Source organism: Geotrypetes seraphini, chromosome 18, assembly GCF_902459505.1.
Source record: "Geotrypetes seraphini chromosome 18, aGeoSer1.1, whole genome shotgun sequence".
NCBI lineage: Eukaryota > Metazoa > Chordata > Amphibia > Gymnophiona > Dermophiidae > Geotrypetes > Geotrypetes seraphini.
Window position 1 is genome coordinate 9,600,195 of NC_047101.1, and position 22,032 is coordinate 9,622,226.

Genomic DNA, 22,032 nt, shown 5'->3' on the forward strand with positions numbered 1-22,032 from the left:
GTTGTTTGAAAATACAATGTATGTTCCCCTTATTAGTTATTTTTTTCCCCTATATGGAAACCGCTTAGGCTTTATAAGCGGTATATTAAATAAAATAAAACGTGAAACTTCTGTAATAAACCGTGACATCTGTAGGACCTGATTGATTAAAACATTTCTAACATTCAGTATAAAGGGAAGAGCAGAAAAGCCCTAGAAAATCAGATGTATTTAGGGAGGGCAATTTCAAGAGTCTTGTTTATATACAGAAACTGCTTTACCTATGGAAACAGCTTTGAACATTGTCCTTAAAATGTCCAGTTTTCTCCAGGACCAAGCCATTATTATTACTGCAAACACTGCATACATCTTTATAATTGCATTCTACTCACTTGCTCATATTCTCAAAATGTCAGAGTTGAAGGGCATTTCTTACCTAATATGATTAATTATAAGATTTGTTAGAGGAATAAAAAAATCATCCACTCCTTTAAATGGTGGGCGAATGACATGTCGGTTGTCTCCTGTGCTTGCCTCCGATATAACCTGGAATAAAAATGCTACGGTTAACTAGGCACAAGGACTCGGTATAAGACACGGTTTTTCTTATTTTGGGGGAAAGCTGAGCAATCGGGTCAAAAGTAAGTTTAGAAAATAATCATAAACCATATCAATATATTATTACCTACACTCAAAGATAGATCACCTGGGACATCCCCATCCTGACTGATGAAAAGCTAGATTTATGACAAACAGTTATAGAGGTAAAAGAGGACCGCGTGGCGTGGTGTGGTGTGTTTTTTACATTCCAATATTACAGATGAGATATTTGAGAGCTGAAGATGTTCAACTAGTTTCCAGCTGTGCTGACCGTGTGTCCCTGCTAATAATCCCTTGCCTGTACCATCTTTCCTTTAATTATAAGAACCTCTCACAGTGGGGAAAGGAAAAAAGTACGCAACCCTGTTTTCTTACACCCCAAAACATTGTAAGATGGTTGAGAGTGCTGGAGGTTTCTTGCATGGATTCTTTATGTAAAATGTTAATGAAGAACTCTGCAGACACAATTGTATCTTTCAACCTCAGGCCATTGCATTATGCTGAATTCCCTCCACCTGCTACACCTAGCGGTGTCTAATTGGCTTTTAAAAATTCACTTGAATGGGCTGCCCAAAGCTTGATCGTCAATGCTGCAAAAAAAAATAAAATAAATGAACCATTTACCTTTCAACATTTTTCTGTTAACTTATGTTACTGATTCTCCATTTCGTACAGATGGGGTGGTCTTTAGCTCATTAGAACACTGATAGGATTTTAAAGAATGGCACCATACATCAAAGAGGTACTGTTTTCTGTCAGAGATGGAGCTTGCCTAAATATAATCACTTGGGCCAGTATGCAAAGCAATTTAACTAGCTAGAAATGGCTCCTGGACAGTAAAATTGCCCGTTTGGGGCAATTTTATGCGGCACTTAACCGGTTAATGCCGCTGAAGATAACCAGTTAGTGCTGAACTGCAAACCAGCTAGTTAGAAGACATTCTGGGGATGGAGTCATCACCGGGTCGGTTACGTGCAAATATTCAGGCCTTAACTAGCCAGGATAACCACATACTTGGGATCGCATTAAAGGCTGTCTTATCTTTAAATCATAACCTGTAGCCAGTTAAATACTGAATATTGGATTTAACCAGCTATGGTTAGCTGGTTCTGCAAAACTGGATACTTGATGTTGATGCCTGGACAGGACCCAGCATTGAATACCAGGGAATAATGCCAGCGGCAATCAGCAAAATGCTGAGCACCGCCAGCCAGTGGCGTAGTGAAGGTGGAAGGCGCCTGGGACGGTAGTTCCCCCACCCTCTTCTCAACCCTCCACCTTCCACAACCCTTTGCTTTCCATGCACCTAACTTCACTGGCGTGAGCAGCATTGCCAACCTGATGCCCATGCCAGCCCTGGCTCTCCTTCTGATGTCACTTCCTGGTCCCGTGACCAGGAAGTGACTTCAGAGGAAGGGCCGAGGCTGGTGCGAGCAGCAGGTTGGAGATGATGCTTGAGCTGGTGAAGAGAGAGATATGGTGAGGAGAAAAGGCATGTGTGTGGCAAGGGAGGGGCGGGTAAGGAGTTGGGGATGGGGGGGTGGAGAGGAGGAAAGGTGACAGCGCCAAAGTTGGTCTATCCCCCCCTGCCACTGTGTCAAAATTACAGGTTGGCTTTATTTCTGCTATTCTGTGACATCTGGGTCATGTTTGCTTAGTTTGCTGGTTAAAACAAGGTAGGTTTGCTGCCACCCTTAGCAGCACTGGGTGAAATGGCATTGGGAAGCTGTGGGTTAATTTTTCTGGCTTGTATTCTACTCCACTGGAGGGAAAAGCCCAAAGGGGCCTCGACGGTTTCACTACAACTCAGCGGAAGACTCGTGAGGATATAAGATGTCCATAACTCAGCCACGGGCTTGAAAGAACTCCACTTTATGGAAGAAAGCACAGCGAAAACTCGACACAGACAGTGTTTCGGCACATAGGCCTTTGTCAAGAGTCTCAAAGGTCGATTTCTCTATCATACCAATGAGGGATGAATCACAAAGATCAATGGTAAAAATGAGCAGCAAAGTAACTAGGTTGCAGTTTTCATATATATATATATATATTTTTTTTTTACCCATTCAATGCACATCAATTTTCAAAGCAAAAGCAGCTGCATATGTACATTCAGGATTTTGAAAGGTTGTTTAAAAAACCAAAAAGTAGCGTAAGATGCCTGTATTCCATTTTTCTGAGCACACGTTCACTTTTGAAAACACCCCCCCCCCCGAAAACCCCCCCCACAAACAAAAACCCCCCAAACTTGTACATGCACTGTTTAAATCCTTGCCCTAACTCCACTCTTGAGAATATTCCCAGTGAAAGTGTGGACAACATCCTTACTTTAACTTCCACACAGCCCATTTCCGAGGTCAAAGCATAGTTTCACCCATGGGAAAATTTTTTAAAAAAAATTCTTTATTGATTTTTAAATAACAGTGCACTACAATGAATTATCAAGACCAAATAAGAAAAAGCACTTTACACAAACAAACATTTTAAAACAAATCATTTTCTTCCCCCCCCTTCCCTTAACTAACATTCCTAATATTACTATCCTCCCTCCTTCCTACCCTGGATATACAAGGAAGTAATCTAATAAGAAAAAGTACATGTCAGCTAATGTGACCCTATATATGTAGTCAAAGGACTCCACACCTTATTGAATGCATTACTATGTCCCAAACATTCAGCGTTCATTCTCGCATACTTATAAGTTTGCCCACCAAAATGTGTAATAAAGTCTATTGCAATTCTTCCAGTTACGTGCAACCATCTGGATAGCTATTCCTGTCATTAAGAAAAGTTGGCTTTTATACCGATCCAAAAACGGTTCAAGATGTAAAGTAGTACCACAAATTATGGCTTCATAAGTTAACGGAATTGATACCTCAAGTACAAGATTAATTTGTACCCAAATTGACTTCCAAAAATTAAGTATCAATGGACAATAGAACAACAGATGATCCAAGGTCCCTATGTTAACATGACAATGCCAGCATCTATTAGATTTAGAACCGTCCAACTTTTGCAAACGAACTGGGGAAAATTTTTGAAAATCGCTCTCTGTTTCAGGAAAATAAGAACTTTGAAGCCCTGAATATCTCCCGAGAGCAGGTTGATTGCTTCTTCCCACCTCTAATAGATATGAATCTGCTGAATGTGCAGAGCTGTCTCCCTTGCCTCAAAATCAATGTCATTTGAATGAAAATCAAGTTTGAAAGAACACTTTATTCAGCTGTCAACATCACACTAGGGCATAAAGGGGCAATTTTCAAAGACATGTGAATAATACACGGAAATAACTACTGTGCTCTGCACACATAAACTTATGGCCATATAGGCGAAGTATTCCTTTGGGCGGTGTTGGCACTTATACGCATTTTTGCAATTTCCAAGGCATGTGTAGTAGTTTACAAGTTTTTGAATTGGCTTCTCCTTAGCTGATTTTCATAGGAAAAAGATCTCTCTTTGAATATTGGGATGGACTGTGCTTCAAAAGTACTTGTAGATTAACAAACAGGCAAAGTCTGAAAACTGCCTCCAAACTAACCTGCTACCCTTGTATTATTTTTATTATTATTATTATTATTTTTTATTTTTTTTTTTGGGGGGGGGGGGGTAATGCTATCAATATGGGCTACTGTTAAGATGGGCTAGTTATGCTTTTAGCCCAGGGTCTCATTACCCCAGTACCTCTTGTCACCCTAGGTAAGTCACTCATTGCCCCAGGTACATTAGATAGATTGTAAGCCTGCTGAGAGAGAAGGGGAAAATGCTTGAGTGCCTGATTATAAACCGCTTAGATAACCTCGATAGGTGGTATATAACAGTGTCCGGCTTTCGCATCCATAACTGAACACTGAGAAAATGAGTGTGTGGACCAGTCTGACCTTCATTCTTGCCTTTGAATATTTTGAGTTGGGCATTACCATACACGAATGTGTGAATCATCTTATACATAATAAGAATCTTTGCTCATAATTCATCATTTTCATCTGCTATCCACAGTACTGCCTCCACAGTAGTCTCAGTTGACCTGGGAAGTGAAAGAGCTGATTTGCATACTGAACTGGGCATCTTCTGCCCAGTGTGCAGCACTGTTAATGAGCAACTAGGCTGGCCTAGCAAAGTTGAGATTAATCCTGAGCTTGGGCCTTGCAGGATTTTTTCATAGGACTCGAACGGCACATATTAAGGAAAGATTTGCATTGTTTATGCAAATATTCCTCGATACTCTTACCTGCAATCCACATCTCTCTTTTACTGAGCACTGAAGGTCTCTTCTGCATTACCAGTTTGTTCAGAAGAGGAAAGGTTACTCAGCTCTGTCAGGCAGAGACAATCTGCCTGGAGTAGAGCTCTTCTGTATTTTTAAAAGCCTCACTCAGTAATGCAGGTTTGCCACGTTGATCAGTATACAAAAGCAGGCCATAAAAGTGAAGTGTTTACTCCCTGTCAACATATGTAGATTTCTCAGCTTTGTATTTCAAGCAGCTTGCAAACAGATTGAAACTTAGGTGAGCAGGCAGGAAATACGTACGCACTGGCCACGCATACTAATGAGCAGCTTAAATGCCAAACAGCAAAACTAATGACCTGATTATGTATGCACAACCACTTGTGCTGGAAAATGAAGACAATCTGGGCACTTAGTGAAAAGTACAAATTAGAAAATAGAAACAAAATACCGAAAATGAGTGGAATCATATAGTACGCATTTTAATGGTTTTTAAAACTTTTATTGCACTTTTATAGAGCAGGTGATTAAGCACAGACATGGGGTGTGAAACCTATGACAGAGAGTGTGACTGAGATAATGACTATGGATGATTGAAAGAAAAGTGCGCAGAGGTCCGAGAATGTAGCCTGGCCTATTATGTTTCTTTATTAAAATTCTTGCTATACCGCTTAAACTATACATAAGAACAAAGCGGTTTACAAAATAAAGTAATAAAAGAATTCCATTCAGGTAGGAATGCTCAATCAAACATACCAGAAACATTCATATGCAGACAAAACCTAGGAATGCAGACTGTCAAGTCTACAGTCTATAAATGGAAGTTTAAGGGACAACATTTAACTGGTAACCCTGGCCTGAATTAGACCTGGCTATTCAGCATCTTTCTGCTCACCTAAATTAGCCAGGTAATGAGGCTGAATATCTGTGGTACCCAGGTAACTCTCGGCTCTGCTCCACCTCTGACCCCTGAGTGCCCTGGCACTAACTAGAAAGTGAAAGAGAAAACAACAGAGAAGAAGTAAATCCTTAAAAAGACGTATGAGAAAGACTGGAAAGAGGGACAGGGGAGATATGATACAGACGTTTAAATACTTGAAAGGTATTAATATAGAATCAAATCTTTTCTAGAGAAGAAAAAATGGTAAAACTAGAGGGCATAATTTGAGGTTACAGGGAGGAAGATTTAGGAGCAGTGTTTGGAAATTCTTCACGGAGAGGGTGGTAGATACCTGGAATGCCCTCCCGAGGGAAGTGATGGAGAGGAAAACGGTGATGGAATTCAAAAAAGCGTAGGATAAACAGAGGATCTCTAATTCAGAAACGAAGGATGTAAATTAAAGAACTAAGGCCGGTATTGGACAGTCCTGCATGGTCTGTGTCCCATATAGTAATTCAGTGTAGAATGGGCTGGGGTGGGCATCAGTGGGAACTCCACCAATTTGGAACGAGAGGATGTTACTGGCCAGACTTTACAGTAGATATCCTGCAAATAACGGGAAGATTGGATAGTCTGGAGTGAGCTTGGGCGGCATCTTCAGTATTTGGAACCTAGGTCAATAGCAGACATTACTGTCTACGACCCAGAAATATCAAAGAAGAAACAAGTTGACCTAATCATGTATTTCTTAATGGGCAGACTGGATGGACCTTTCAGGTCTTTTTCTGCCGTCATTTACTATGTTACTATGTTATGTTGTCTTCTGAAGATCAGAATAGTGAGGCGATATGGTCCACGCAAGTTAATTATTACCAACAGCAGAGCACAAGGTACTGTCACTTGACTACAAATAGTCATGGCACAAAAGAGCAGACTTTAAAACAGACCTGACATGGCCGTGTTTCAGCGGTAATGTCTCAGTCAGGAGTCAGTATAAAACCAAAATGTACACTCAATGAATACATTTGCACAGATCAATAAAAGAAAATGTCTACCCACTGAATATAGTACATTTACTCAAATCAAGAAACAAATATATCTAGGAGCTGAAAAACACAAAGTAGAATTGTCCATATCTTGCAATTTGCCAGACGAATATTAATGACCAAATTGTTTTTTTTTTGTTAAAGTTTCTATCACTGAGCTTTTAAGATTGAGCTTTCCATGTTAAAGCTATTTTCTTTTTTTCTCTTATGAATTGTTATTTATTCTACTATTGTGTTTTAAGTTCTTAGAAGTCCTTTATTTATTTACTGATTGATTTGTGTAAATGTATTCACCGAGTATACATTTTCTTTTTAGATAGACTCCTGATGCAGGTATCCACGGAAAAGCAGCTGTGTCAAGTCTGTTTTTAAGTCTGCTTTTTTATGCCTTGAATATTTGTAGTTAAGTGAAAGAACGCCTGTGCTTTAGGTATTAATAAACGTAAGAAGTTGGAGGTTTTTTTTGACCATATCTCCTCACTGACTAGATAACGTCATAGCAGTCTGCCTGAATATTCAGTGGCACTATATGAATTTGTACTGCTAAATATCCAGGTTTGGCCAATCAGAATGATTTAAGATGGTAGGAGTCTCTGTTACCCAGTTAAATGGCTTTGGATATCTATCAACCCCTAAATGCTTCTCAGTCAATCAAAAAGCAGAGTAATAGGTTAATCAATATTGGGCTGGTGACAGCTGATGAGAAACAGAAACATTTGCATATCATTGACGTTGATGGATCATGATAGGTCAAGTGATACAATAAGAGAATTTAGAGAGAGAGTCTAGAAAGAAGAAAGGCAGATCAATAACAAAGACCTAAGGGATGTTGTTCAAATTAGGAGAAATGAAGTATCTTGATGAAATAGACTATAAACAAGATCAGAAGAGTTTTGGAATCTACAGAGGATGGTATAAGCAGAAAAGCACCGTTGGCAGTATCCAAAGTCACAGATCAAGAATGATAATCAAATCAAAAAACTGCTGGAGAAGGAGTTGTAAGCTAGGGTAATGGTGGTCTCAGTGGAAGCAGCAGGGCTCAGACCCTACTGTTATAGATAAAGAATAAGAGTTAACAGAGCAAAACTTTAAAAAGTATTTCAGAAGTATTTTTCTCAAAGAGTTTGGAAACAACGTGAGTACCGGTAGTTCACCCGATATCTCCCAGTAGTTGGCTTAGCACTCATCATGAAAGGACTACTGTAGTTCTTTTTTAGGAATGTATTACGATTGTTGGCATCCAACTGGATCCTTTTTTAACTTTGGAACCTTAGATTACAGCAGTTGTAAGCTGTTCATTCTTTGCCATCAGATAGATGCATTGCGTTAAACATCTTTTTTAACGTCGAGGATCTCAAGACGCCTGTGATTACTGTAACTCGTTGCACAATGGTTTATTTTGCTCTTCAATGCTTTCAAATTATCCAAAACACTACTACAAGACTTCTCACCAAAGCCAGCAGATTTGACCACATTTTCTTCCGCCTTAAAGCCTTTCGATGACTACTAATCCATTCTAAAATTCAATTCAAAATGTTCCTGAAAATACATAAAACTCAGGACTCTCCATCTATCATTCTACTAACTCCACTCTACTCTAATCATGCAATACAATCTAAGTATATAAAGCAAATTGGTTCTTCTCCCTTCACATTATTGCCTAGATATGATCAGGCATCGACACATTTTCTTGCTTTGTCCCACTTTACTGAAAAACCTTACCATTAAATTTAAGGGGGAGGGGACTGTAGAACTTATTTTGTCAAACATTTGGAGATCCATGATGCACCCCCTAGCTGAAGAAATTAGGGGCTGTTAATGCCAATTTTCTCTTTCCCTTTTTTTCTTCTTCTCAAATAAAGCAGAAATTATGATTTCCCTGTGTTCTTTCCTTCTTTCTACATACTACTACTACCAATCATGTCTATAAGCGCTACTAGACTTATGCAGTGCTGTACATGAAAACACAGAAGAGACAGTCCCTGCTCAAAAGAGCTTACAATCTAGTCAAGACATAGGTGGGAACAAGGCAATACAGATGTCGACACCACCCCCAGTTCTCTTCTCTCTGGACAGTACCGCTGCCACCAATTTCTTGAGCCTAACTCCAGAGTTGACAAGCTAACAGCCACTCAAGTGCTTCTGATGGGAAGAAAGAAGGGGCAGGATGGAGAGGGCACATGAGCTGTATAATTAGAGTCAAATGCGATAGTAGGATTCTTAAGCAAAAAAGGAGCAGAATGAAGTTAGAGATGAAATGAAGAGAGAATAAGTAGATGGGAGAATACACACAGAAAAAAATATTAGAAATTGGATGATGTGATTCTTACCTGTAGCGTTGGATGGGACTTGTGGATGTCCCCCCAGCTCAGAACCCAGACTTGGTCATGTGACTTGTCATAGAATAGTTTTGCTGGTAGAGAATCGACATCCAGAGACTTTAAAGAAATATAAACATTCACTTCAGAAGCATTCAAAGCTCTTTACCCAAAGTCTCCAGCTATCTAAAACAAATACTGTACAGGAACCGTTTTCCGTAGCTGTTTAGCTGAAATCAAATAACTGCTCAATAGCTAATGACAGATGTAATGGCACATTACAAACCAGGAAAGGCTCTCAGCTTTCACAGTATTGAGCTGCATCTACCTTTTTCTTTTTAGACACTTATTTTTCAATTGACATTTCTGCCTGGTTTGCTCAGTAAGAAAAACATCAACCGTAGCCTGTTTTCCTTTTAGCAGATAAAGAAACAAATGTTCTAATTCTGCAGGTTTTTGGTCTTTTTAAAAGTCCTGATCAAAAAAAAAAGAGAAAGAAACGGCCTTGTCACTGATATAGTCTTTGTTTGTTTATTTGTTTTGCAAAAAACAGTACTCAGATTTTAAGGAACAGATACTCAAAATGTTTTAACCAGGCAGGAGAGGGCTTTTTTGCCAGGTTAAATCGCCTTGGCCGACTCTGTCACTGATATGTAACACTTTACCAAACAGTACCACTGAAAACCAGATGTGACTGCCGTGGCATTATCCAGTTAGTCCACTAGTAAAAAAGAAAACTGAAAGAGTCCTATGAGAAGTCACCAAGTTAACATGAAACCGTGGGAAAGACCAGGCAGATGAATGGAATAATGATAACAAGGACTTGCCAAAATCCCCATAATAAAGAGCTTCTGTTTTCATTATCCCTCTTCTCTGCTTAGTCTTTCCCATTGTTTCATATTATGTGGTTAGTACTAGGACGGGGTGGTGATTTTCTGACCTTTAACCAGTTCAGTCTCTAGTTAAAATTAGTAGTTCATTCTCATTTTTAGCCACTGCTGACTATTGCCTTGCACCCACATAACTGCTGGTGGCCACACCTGATCCACATATTCAATGCTAGTGGCCAGATTAGGTCTTAGCATTGAATATCCAGATCTAGTTCTGGCTGACCCCTAATGGTAGTGCAGCAAAACTATCATTAGGTGTCATGAGCACCATTTTGATTGCTGGGGCCTGGATGGAGTGGGTGTAGAAGGGGACTGCTCCTGACCCCCACCAGTAGACTATGAGAATCTCCTCTGGGTAGGACCCTGGGGTGGGTGGGGGGATGGTGGGAAGGAGTTGGGACAGCTAGGAGGGACTTACAATGGGACGGTAGAGAATTTAAGAGGGGATGGAGGGATTGTATTGTAAGAAGGGATCAGATGAGGGATGGTCTGGGGTTTTTTTTTTTTCAAGAGGAGGGATCCGCTCTAGGGGTATGTTCTGGAATGGTCTGTTGATGTGGGGGGATCCCAACTGAAGGACTTGCGATTGGGAAAGAGACCTTTCCTGGAGGGAGGGTGGCCTTATCAGGCTGGTGATCTATTCAGGGAAGATGGGGATGGAGATCTCTTCAGGTGGGCTGATACCAGGGGGTAGGGTAGGGTGGCGGATCAGATCAAGGGGAAGGGGGATCATATTGGAGGTGCTGATGACAAGGAGAGAGTTATTGATTAGATCAGTCATTAGGTGCTACACATGTAGACTTGAAGGATGGCTCTTACATGTGTGTGATCTGCCATGTAGAGGTTTAGGTTGTTTTTTGGCAGGGCGCATACAGGTAAGACCTTATGCTTTCCCCATGTATAGGGTTACCAGACTTTACTATTGTAAAATCTGGACCTATGGCCCCCGCCTGCAGGCCTGCCCCATTCCGCCCCAGCCTCACCCCCCCAACCCCACCCCTCAACCTGTTCTCGTGCTCAGAGTCGCATTGGAAGGGCATCTGTGCATGTGCAGACATGACACAATGACATCACACACGTGTACGTGATGCATGCTCTGATGGCCTCTGATGCAGTCCCGAGCGGGAAGATTTGCAAAACCCGGACAAAGTGCCACGTTTTGAAAAACCATCCAGATAAGTGCAAGTATTCACATCTGTTTTATGACCTGGTATAAGTTTTCCTGACATAAATTTAGTCACATTTTCAGCCTCTGGCATGAGTATTCCATAAACAAGTAAAGTAAGGGTCTACTGGTATATGTGTATATGTATGTATGTGTGTGTATGTATGTGTGTATGTATGTATGTGTGTGTGTATGTATGTGTGTGTGTGTATGTATGTGTGTGTGTGTGTGTGTATGTGTGTGTGTGTATGTATATGTGTGTGTGTGTATGTATGTGTGTGTGTGTGTGTGTATGTGTGTGTGTGTATGTGTGTGTGTGTGTGTGTATGTATGTATGTATGTATGTATAGAAACATAGAAAATGACGGCAGAAAAGGGCTATAGCCCATCAAGTCTGCCCATTCCAATTATCCGCCCCCCAGAGTTCACTCCCCTAGAGATCCCACGTGTGTGTATGTATGTGTGTATGTGAGTGTGTATGTATGTATGTATGTGAGTGTGTATGTATGTGTGTGTGTGTATGTAGAAATATGAGCTAATAAAATCTCCATCCTCAAACATGCATACATGCTAAGACAAAGAGAACCCCGGTAATCTTCATCCGTGCCAATTTTGGGCATTTCTCATACAAAGGGTGAATTAACTGATATTCTAGAGCCCCTTTTATCAAACTGTGATAAGAGTTTTTACTGCAGGCTCCGATGCTCATTCAATTCCTACGAGCATCAGAGCATATGCCTGCCTGCAGTAAAAAAAACAAAACAAACTCTTCTGCAGTGTGATAAAAAGGGGCCTTTATGTTTTGGCCTACACAGTCATTGATGCACATAATTATATACTCAAATTTGGAAAAAAAAGTGAGTAATTAAGCCTGGAATCCAAATCCAATCTCCCTCTGCTTAGAAGGGAACATATCTTTGAGAGTAACATACCTGAATCTTCATCGCATACTACAGAAATCTATACATTTATACGACTCAAATCTCCCCTGCATGGCAAATACCTGCTTGACTTTTTGAGTCTGGATGTCAACAATCAGGACTCTGTTCTTCTTGGGCTGTGCCGCATAAATATACTTGTCCCTGGCATTGACAGCTGAAGCCCAGAGACAGGCCTGAAATGATTCCCCTCCAGCTCCAAGACAAATCTCTTCCTTCAAAGGAGAGAGCGAGAATGAGAGAGAGAGAGAACACAGTTAACTTCAATGCTCTGCTTAAGCACAGTGTCATCGTGTCAGCTCAATGAAATCACTTTACTTAGCAAAAAAAAAAAAAAAATCAACTTTAGTCATACAAATTCGTCTGAAATTCCCGGATGAGAGCAGAAGTCGTGGCATATTCCTAATCCTCTCTCAATAGCGGGAAACCATTGATGATCAAAGAAGCACTTTTTTAAGCAACTCTGAACGCAAGTTAAGGTGGCCAGTGCAGTTGTTACAGATCGCTCATCTCTAACTTTGCAGTAACATTAAAATGAGCTGCCATAGAGAAATAGATCACAGGCCACTCAGTCACCATTCAGCTGCCTGAGGGACTGATGCTCAGAGCTGGTTGCTAGAGCCCACTCGGCAATGAAAAGGCAAAAGAATAGCTTAAGCATGCTTTCAACTAATTATGTTTACATTTTATGCATAGTTAAATTGTGCTATGAAACCTAAAGCAGGGGGAGGAATGTGCCTGGCATAAGTGCACAAGGGTTCTGTGGGGGGATTAAGCGACTTGCCCAGGGTCACAAGGAGCAGCGTGGGTTTGAACCCACAACCTCAGAGTGCTAAGGATGTAGCCACTAACCACTGTGCCACACCAAAAAAACCCCAAAAGAAACGAAACCTATGAATGAGTAAGAAGTTATCTCTCCTGTCATAAGAACCTAAGAAGTTGCCTCCGCTGAGGCAGACCAGAGGTCCATCTTGCCCAGCGGTCCGCTCTCGTGGTGGCCCATCAGGCCACTGCCTAAACAGTGGTCTCTGACTAATTTTACAAATTACCTCTAATCCTAACCCTCTAACCTTACCTCTACTCCTATCTGTACCCCTCAATCCCTTTGTCCTCCAGGTACCTGTCCAGACCCTCTTTGAAGCCCTATAGCGTGCTTCTGCTTATCACGTAGCGCGTTCCATGTATCCACCACCCTCTGGGTGAAAAAGAACTTCCTGGCATTTGTTCTAAACCTTTCCCCTCTCAATTTCTCTGAGTGCCCCCTTGTACTTGTGGTTCCCCATAATTTGAAAAATCTGTCCCTGTCCACTTTTTCTATGCCCTTCATGATCTTGAAGGTTTCGATCATGTCTCCTCTGTCCAGAATTGGAGTTCTGTTTCTTTTTATCACTATGTTTCTTTTAATATTTAACTCCACAAAACACTCCTGCCTGTGCTGATTGCCTATGAAAAATGGCTGCCTCAAGTTTCTGCGTCGGTCTTGTGAGACTGCGGGAGCTCCAAAGACTGACATGGGAACTTGAGTCAGTCATATTTGATAGTGGATCTGCATGGGGCAGGAGCGTAGGAAGATCGCTCCTGCCCCCCGCTTCACCACTAGGCCACTAGGGCTGTGGCGGTGGGAGGGAGGCTGCTTGTTTGGAGACTTGAGAATAATCGAATTCGCAAATCTCAAAACCATGAATATGGAGGGAGACCTGTATATTCTTTTTACAAAAATAAAACGAATCCTCTAGATTTAAAGACAATTTATCACTGCAACAGATAATTCCAAGCTTTGTATTTCTGTGAAACAATATATATCTCATCAATAAACATATTTAGTGCTATCTCACACCTCACAGAGATCTAGACAATTGCTTACGTCTACTACTTATGGGGAATTTAGGTAACGCCTGAAAACATATCTGTTCCTAGGCAACTAACCTCATCCCACAATAACTGATCCCTAGAGTTGTTAATCACTAGTTTCTAACTTTGTTAAATCCACTCAACTTGTAGCATCTTTCAATCAATATTAACCGGCAGAACATTGTTAAATCCATTCAATCTTCTAATTATTGTAAACCGCATAGAACTTCACGGTCCTGCGGTATATAAACTGTTATAATATTATTATTATCTGAATGAAACACATGCCTTGTTATACTCCTATTTAATTTCATTGGATGTGAAGGTAAAGTATCATTTTCATAAAAACTAATTGTGTTTTGAATTGTTATAATAGCTCATAGTACAGTACAATCAACCCAGACTTATTCTGTAGAGATAATTTAAATCCACGAAGGGCAACCTAAACAGAGATTGTTTACTTATTTGATTAAATATGGTTATGAAAAGTTGAATCTCCAAAATATCATTGAGATTATACCTTGGCATTGTACAAGTTTCAATAAGAAAAAAAAATATCAAGTTTGATGTATTGTTACGTGGTTGCTGTTTAAGGCCAAAAGGTCATCATATTATGAGTAGTTTGAAGGTCAAATGAGGGAATAACATTTTGGTCCAGATTCTCTAAACGGTGCCATGAGTTTCAAGATGCCCATTGGCATCTAAAAAAATCAGCACCGGAATCATGCGTCCGTATGTGCTTTAAAGCAAGTTTCCAAGTTTCCAAGTTTATTAGTTTTTAATATCCCGACCATCAAGCAAATGTCTGGCCGGTTAACAATGTTTTGTAGAGGCTAAAAATGTTATAAAATAAAGTGAACGTAAATGACATAGACTAGACAAACTGGAAGGTGAGGAAAATAAGGGAAGGAGGGGAGAAATTACATAATTTAGTAAAGAAGGAGGAAGTGGGGAGGAGATAGAACGTGAGGGATAGGGTAGCATTGTTGAGGCAAGTACTTACTCGCAGTAAGAGGCAGAAAAAGGGAGAGAGAGAAACAAAACAGAGAAAGACTTGAGAGATGAAAAAGAGTGATTTAGGTTCAATCGAAAGCATCTTGAAATAAGAAAGTCTTTAAGCCAGTCTTGAATTTGATTAGATTTTGTTCGTCCCGTAAATATTGTGGGAGAGAGTTCCATAGTGTGGGTGCAGTTACTGCAAAATTGGTTTTTCGGGTATAATAGAATTCTTTTAAGGAAGGAATAAAAAGGAGTTTTTGGTCAGTGGATCTTAAAGTACGATCCTTTCTTTAGGTTGGAGTCTGTGACTTCAATAGCCTTCCACAACGCATCCATATTGACAATGGCAGGCTTTTCCATTTCTCCAAACTGTGTTCTCTTTTCCGAAGGAAAAAGTTTCTCCAGCCTCCATGAAGGTTACCGATGTTAGGGCTCCAGCGGGACCAACCTCCACTATCAACTTCTCTCCCATTGTTCCTCTAAGGCTAGGGTGCCATCCCTTCCTCTTGAGAGGAGCATGTAGCCTCCATCTCTGCAGGGCTATTCCTTTTGGGTTGGAGAAGAGCCTGACCCTGATCCGGGCTCAAAGAGACCTGTTCAAAACTAAGGTCCGGCCTTTCTGCCCGAAGCCGATGATGCCTCTGCCCATGGCACGTCACTACTCCCATGATGGTAGTCTGGATCGGTCGCCGTGGGTTCCCAGCTACTGGAGGACCTGACCGGGTATTTCTCTTCCGCTTCCCCGTGGGCTAAAGAAAAAAAACCTCGAGGTAAGTTTTAGGCATCAGTTAAGAGTTTCGATCAAGGAAGGAGCTCTGCACTCGCGTCTGTCTGACACCATCTTGGTCCACCAGCGCTAATTTTTTAAGCACCGATGGGGCACCCAAGCTCAGTATAAAATGAGGTGCCCACTGATGCCAGAATCGCGTCTCCCTAGATGCTTTAGGCCGCATAATGCCACTGTGGGCATGGCTTGTGCCAGAAGTAGTGTTAGGCAGCTTAAAGCATCTGCAGAGGCGCGATTCACATCAATGGTAGACACCAGAAATGTAGGCCTGGAAAACCTTAGCCCACATATCTAGTGCCTACATTTGCTGGAGGCGCAATTCCCTACCTGGCGCTGTTGCATGATTGACTGGTAATTGGCAGCCACTTTTAAGATGGCCACCAACAAAGGCGCCAAAAGTCATTTTCCCCTGGAGTCTATATAGGTTGACCAAATTTGGGCACCCAGGAGAGATGCTTAAGCAAATTAATTATTAAGGCATCCCCAATCAATAACTGGAGTTAATTGCGCATGTTTCTGCCCTTGTTGCTTTACTATAACACCTATGCCAACTCCTAGCAGCACTCAGCCCAAAGGAGTGTGTCAAAATGCCCAGAAGGGCACTCTCTCCCTATTTATATGTTCACTGGCCGCCAATGAATGCATATTTTCTTTTGGATATTGGCTTGAATGAAATTTGTTCTTTTGCTTTGTGCCATTTCTGACCTGAAATATGAGAACCATTGAAATTTCTTTTTGTTGGTTTGTTGTTTTTTTTTTTTTTTATATTGTTATAGCATGTACTGAAATAAAAAGGAATTAAAACCAAAGCAAAATCAAATTTAAAAAGCAATACAATACAACAACAAAAAAAAACCAGACAGAAAAATACAAAATTACATCTGTTTTCAAGTTCACCACTTTGTTACAATTACAAAAAGCCATTTTTGTCACTGCCAACTCTTTTCCTCTAGGAATAGGTCTCCCTAAGTACACAATTTTGGTCCCAAATGCATTTTGGCAACTAAATAGATTGAATTTCAAGTAATGTGTAGAATATTTATGAGATAATTCCCACTTACATAGCTGGTAAAAATCTTCTCACTGGGCTTAATATGCCTTCGAATCTCACAGTCAGTCGGTTGAATTATCGTGATTCCATCATCAGAAAAAACATAGAACATATTTCCTATGCTAAGACCTTTAAGAAAGAGGCAGAAAAAAAAGCAACATTACTAAATAAAGATAATGTTTCTTTTCAAGAGCAACAATATCGCATGATAAATAATAAAATAAAATCCAAAGGCCTCTCATCAAGCCGAGTAACGCGGGCTAGAGCGGGAAATACACCGAAGACCATAGAAATTAAATGGGCTTCGGTGCATTTGCTGCGCGGCACTTTCTTCTGCGGTTTGATAAAAAAAGGCCCCAAGTGCCTTGGATGCAGTTAGAATTTTAAGGGCCTTTTTACTAAGCTGAGGCAAAAAAAGTGGCCTTGGTGCGCCCTTGCGCAGGTCTCTCCTGTGCGCCAAGACTGTTTTTCCACAGGGTTAAAGGCTCAAACTCCCAAAATGGTGCCATAAGTTAGGCGGGCAGTAGATGCCACATCACCACCTCACTTAATTGGTTTTAATTGGCACGGTAATTGACTGCATTGTTTAAAACGAATTACTCATTTTTTTTTTAAATGTAGGTGCCCGTAGGCGCCATCTGAAAGTGGGCCTGAACTGTAGGCGGTAGGGACTCGCATGCTAAACCTGAGCTAATCAGTTAGCACGCAGCAATGCAAATGCACGAACTGATTTGCATAGGTGCAGCCACTCCCCAACCGTAGACATAACCCCTGCATCAAAAAAAAAATAAAATATTTTTTTTTTAGCGTATGGATAGCGCATGCACACCGCAAAATTACTGTGGGACGTCTCAATGTGCTCCATGGCACGTAGCTTAGTAAAAGGACCCCATAGTGACAGAACATAATTCCATAATTAGCATTTCAAAGAATCGATGGTAAGGAGACACAGGCATGCCCAAAAATGCATTGACTCGGTGACAGCAAGAATCATCACTGACGAAGCTGATGCACTGTATTTACCGTTATTTCCAGCTGAGATAATGCCAGAAACATTAGGACTGTTTTCATTAAGGTGCTAGTTTTATCATTTCAGTTGATCTAAACAGGAGTGGGCCCGTGTGCTTTAAACTTATTTTAAGTGGTTTTTCATACCATTTAATTCTAAATTAATAGGCAGTTTTAATAGAATGAGACATATGCTCCTCTGCCTGTGTTTGATCATTTATCAGTTGTAATCAAGGACTTTGAGGTGAAGTGATCCAGTAATACAGCGAAAATTGCTTATGAGTCTGGTGTTGGAGCAAAAGGTTGTTCTTCAGACAGCATTGGTAGGTCATTTGGTACGTGCAATTGGTGGAGCCACCTGCCCCCCCCCTTTTTTTTTACAAAACCGCAAAAATTGTTTTTAATGCAGGCTGGTGCGCTGAATGCTCTGCGCTGCTCCCAATGCTCATAGAGTTCCTATGAGTGTTAGGAGCAGTACAGAGCATTTAACGCGCTGACCTGCACTAAAATCTGCTTTCATGGTTATGTAAAAAGGGGGGGAGGGGGGGTTATTGCTTTGCACTTTTGCTGGAAGTTTCACCGATTTTAGATAAATCGCCCCCAACACTTCAATATGCACTCTCAAAAAACAGAAGAACTTTTGCCAAAACACATACATTTTTGAAACTTACAATTATAATTTACAGAAATGATATTTGTAGCATTAGAATAGTGTTAATCAAAACTGGGGCATTTCAGAGCTATTTATAAATAGGTTAGTGGGTTTGTTCCCTAAGCACATACTTTATTCCCATTTTTCTTCGCTAAAACGGCAAAAGTTTGACCCTCTGATTCTTTATCGATGCACAGTGGCGTAGTAAGGGGAGGGCAGGGGGAGAGGTCTGCCCCAGGTGCCATGTTGGTAGGGGTGCCAGCACCTCTCCTCTTCTCTGCCCCAACGTCTCTTCCCACTCCTCCCCTTGCCACATGTGCGCCCCCCCCTTTCACTTCCCTGTATCTCTAGTGTTCACCACCACGAGAAACAACTTCAACATGTTCCTAGCGACTGCGTCATCTCTCCCGCTGATGTCACTTTTGGGTGCCATGCATAGGAAGTGATGTCAGAGGGAGAGATCATGCGGTCGTGAGGAGTATTGGTTGAGATTCTTGTTGCTCATGGCGGTGAAGGGAAGGGAAGTGCAGGGCAGGGGGGATCAGGGAAGGCGTAGGGGCGGAGATAAGGGTGGGGGAGAGGCACCTCTCACCCTCACCACATCTATGCTCAATACAGTATGTCTAGCAGTGCTATAAAAATGATGAGTAGTAGTAGATTTTGTCTTGTGTGTGTTCTGTTCCTTTCCCCATAACCTTAGCCCAGTATGTTTTGTGATGCAAGAAAATTCTAGCAATGCAATTTTTATTGCATGGTATACAATTGATAACAAACTTGCCAGCCCAATTTCTTTGACTTTCTCATGTGAAATAGTTTTTGCAGGTATGGCTGGGAGAGTTGGAAAGTTTATAAATTCAACAGCCATGCAACCGATCCATGTGCTAACTTGTATATAGCTCCCTTCAATGCCCAATTTTAGAAGCTGAGCTCTGTGGGCCTTTTTCAGACATACTGCTTTTCTTACGCCCTGCATGGTGTTTTCTGTGCATGGAAGCTCTGAGCTGGACAGACTTGGCATATGCAGGATATGTAACTGAGGATTTCTATCTAGATTGCGGAGACTGGATAATCATTCAGTTTTCAGATGTTTATCCTTTTGTAGTTCTTTGAACAATCATATGTATTAAACTTTGGCATCAAATCTAAAACATACTTTAAGGGCCAGATTCTCAAAAGGATGCTGATCTCGGTGGCCACCTAAGAAGCAGCTGCCGATTGTGTGTCAATCACGCACTGGTGTCTTTTAGAGAATCGTGTCTATTTTTTTTTTCCTCTAACACACAGGTGTCGAAGTCGGTCCTCGAGGGCCGCAATCCAGTCGGGTTTTCAGAATTTCCCCAATGAATATGCATTGAAAGCAGTGCATGCACATAGATCTCATGCATATTCATTGGGGAAATCTTGAAAACCCGACTGGATTGCGGCCCTCGAGGATCGACTTTGACACCCCTGCAACAGATGCCTTAAATAGAGGTCAGCATTTACAGGCCTACAATTAAGGCGTCTATTTTGCGCCTATGGAGACGCATAGGTACGCATACGGATGCCCAAGGCCACTTCTGGTGGAAACCACACCCATGCTGGCCTTGGGAATCGGTAGGCGTGCTTAGACACAAGTAGGCACAAGTCAGATGCCTATATTGTAGGCATCCTTCAACGCATAGATTTTTTAAAAAAAGTGCATCCCGATTGGCTGGTGAGACGGCATTAGGACGTTTTCCACCGCCTACAATCGGGATGCCGTTTGTAGAATCAGAGCCTAGGTGTTTACATGGTGGAGGAGACAGGTTTTCTTGAATTCAGACACAATTTCTGAGATAGGCACTTGGGATCTCATAGAGAGGAAGATATAATGGACAGACTGGATGGGCCATTTCACCCTTATCTGCCATCATGTTATAATGTTTCTATAGTAACAAATTGATATATATATATGACAAGCTGAATATCTTCAAATATATAACCACACCAAAATGATATTCAAAATAGTTATACTGTCAAAAAACAAGTATAGTACTCTTTTCACTTTATATAAACGGTGAAAGACCTCAGTGTTTCTCAGAACTGAGAAACTAACTATGACAGTAAAGATACTATCATAGAGAAATACATCCTTGGTCTTATATTCTACCGTTTATTTTTTAATTTTTACTTAAACTTTTTTTACCTAGTCATTATCATGTGTTTTTTTTATAAAAGGATTTTATAAGTTTCTTAGAAAAGTGAGCACTTATCTTAATTTTAACAGTGCAAAATCACCGCAGGAGTCTTTCAAAGGTTCTAATGCGGTATCATGAGTAATTCCGCTTCACGCTGGGGATTTCTATGTGAATTGAACCAGCGTGAAGCGGAATTACTCATGATACCGCATTAGAACCTTTGAAAGACTCCTGCGGTGATTTTGCACTGTTAAAATTAAGATAAGTGCTCACTTTTCTAAGAAACTTATAAAATCCTTTTATAAAAAAAACACATGATAATAACTAGGTAAAAAAAGTTTAAGTAAAAATTAAAAAATAAACGATAGAATATAAGACCAAGGATGTATTTCTCTATGATAGTATCTTTACTGTCATAGTTAGTTTCTCAGTTCTGAGAAACACCGAGGTCTTTCACCGTTTATATAAAGTGAAAAGAGTACTATACTTGTTTTTTGACAGTATAACTATTTTGAATATCATTTTGGTGTGGTTATAATGTTTCTATAACCATAAAGTTCTATGACATCACAATGCATCTGTAAAGAGCCTTAGCCAATCGGGAGAGGAAGAGATAGTGGATGCAGTGGATGGGCCATTCGGCCTTTATTATGTTTCTATGTTATCTGCTGCAGTGCTCATAAAAATAAAATGAGCCATGACAGCAGATAACATATGCTAATGACATTGGTGCATACTAAATGTTAGTAAAAGGGGCCCTATATCATTCTGCAAACTCATGCCTCACCGTATAAGGCTTTGGAAATTTATTCATGTCTAGCATTCTTCAATTCTACTTTTTTCGTACAATAGAATTTCTTTACTCTCAGTTTTATGTTTATGTATTACAAATGATGCGAGCATGGCCATTTTAATGGGGCCAGTTCCAACCGTAAAGTTACGATTATGACTTCTTCACAATTAGCATTTTTTCTATTGAATAGTTAATGATGATTTTTGTTCTGTTCAATAGTTAATGGTGATCATAAATTTGTTGACTGGGAAAGCTAGTTTTAAATAAATGGCTTCTTTTCCGTTCGGTTCCAAAGTAACGCAAAGCTAAATAGTAGGATGGTGCTGACTCAGAACCTAGTGAGCTTCTCCTCTTCATTAGAGGCAGAAAAAGACCTGTCATTTTTTTCTTTCTTTTGCAACATTTATATGTGTACTTGGATGTCTTAATATTTTTATAATTTGATAACTATGGGGTCCTTTTACTAAGGCGCACTGTCCATTATAGTCTATGGACGTGTTTAGCGTTTTAACGCGTGCTAAAACGGCTAGCGCACCTTAGTAAAAAGACCCCTATGTACAGCAGCGGTTCTTGAACTTGTCCTGGTGGACACCCAGCCAGTTTTTCAAGATATCCCTAATGATTATGCATGAGGCAGATTTGCATGTCTGTCACCTCTATTATATGCAAATCTGCCTCATGCATATTCATT

The 22,032-nt window shown here is 40.6% G+C and overlaps 1 protein-coding gene across 5 annotated transcripts in view; it reads right to left on the reverse strand.

The window, feature by feature from the left end:
- Positions 1 to 22,032, reverse strand: part of FSTL4 (follistatin like 4) — a 529,137-nt gene that overhangs the window by 2,530 nt on the left and 504,575 nt on the right. For all 5 annotated transcript variants that reach the window (XM_033927446.1, XM_033927449.1, XM_033927448.1 and 2 more), the window contains 4 exons: positions 16,740 to 16,858; positions 12,107 to 12,256; positions 9,061 to 9,168; positions 416 to 525 (listed from right to left, as the gene is read on the reverse strand). In XM_033927446.1, the coding sequence (XP_033783337.1) occupies positions 416 to 525; positions 9,061 to 9,168; positions 12,107 to 12,256; positions 16,740 to 16,858 (487 nt within the window). The remainder of the gene's footprint in view (positions 1 to 415; positions 526 to 9,060; positions 9,169 to 12,106; positions 12,257 to 16,739; positions 16,859 to 22,032) is intronic.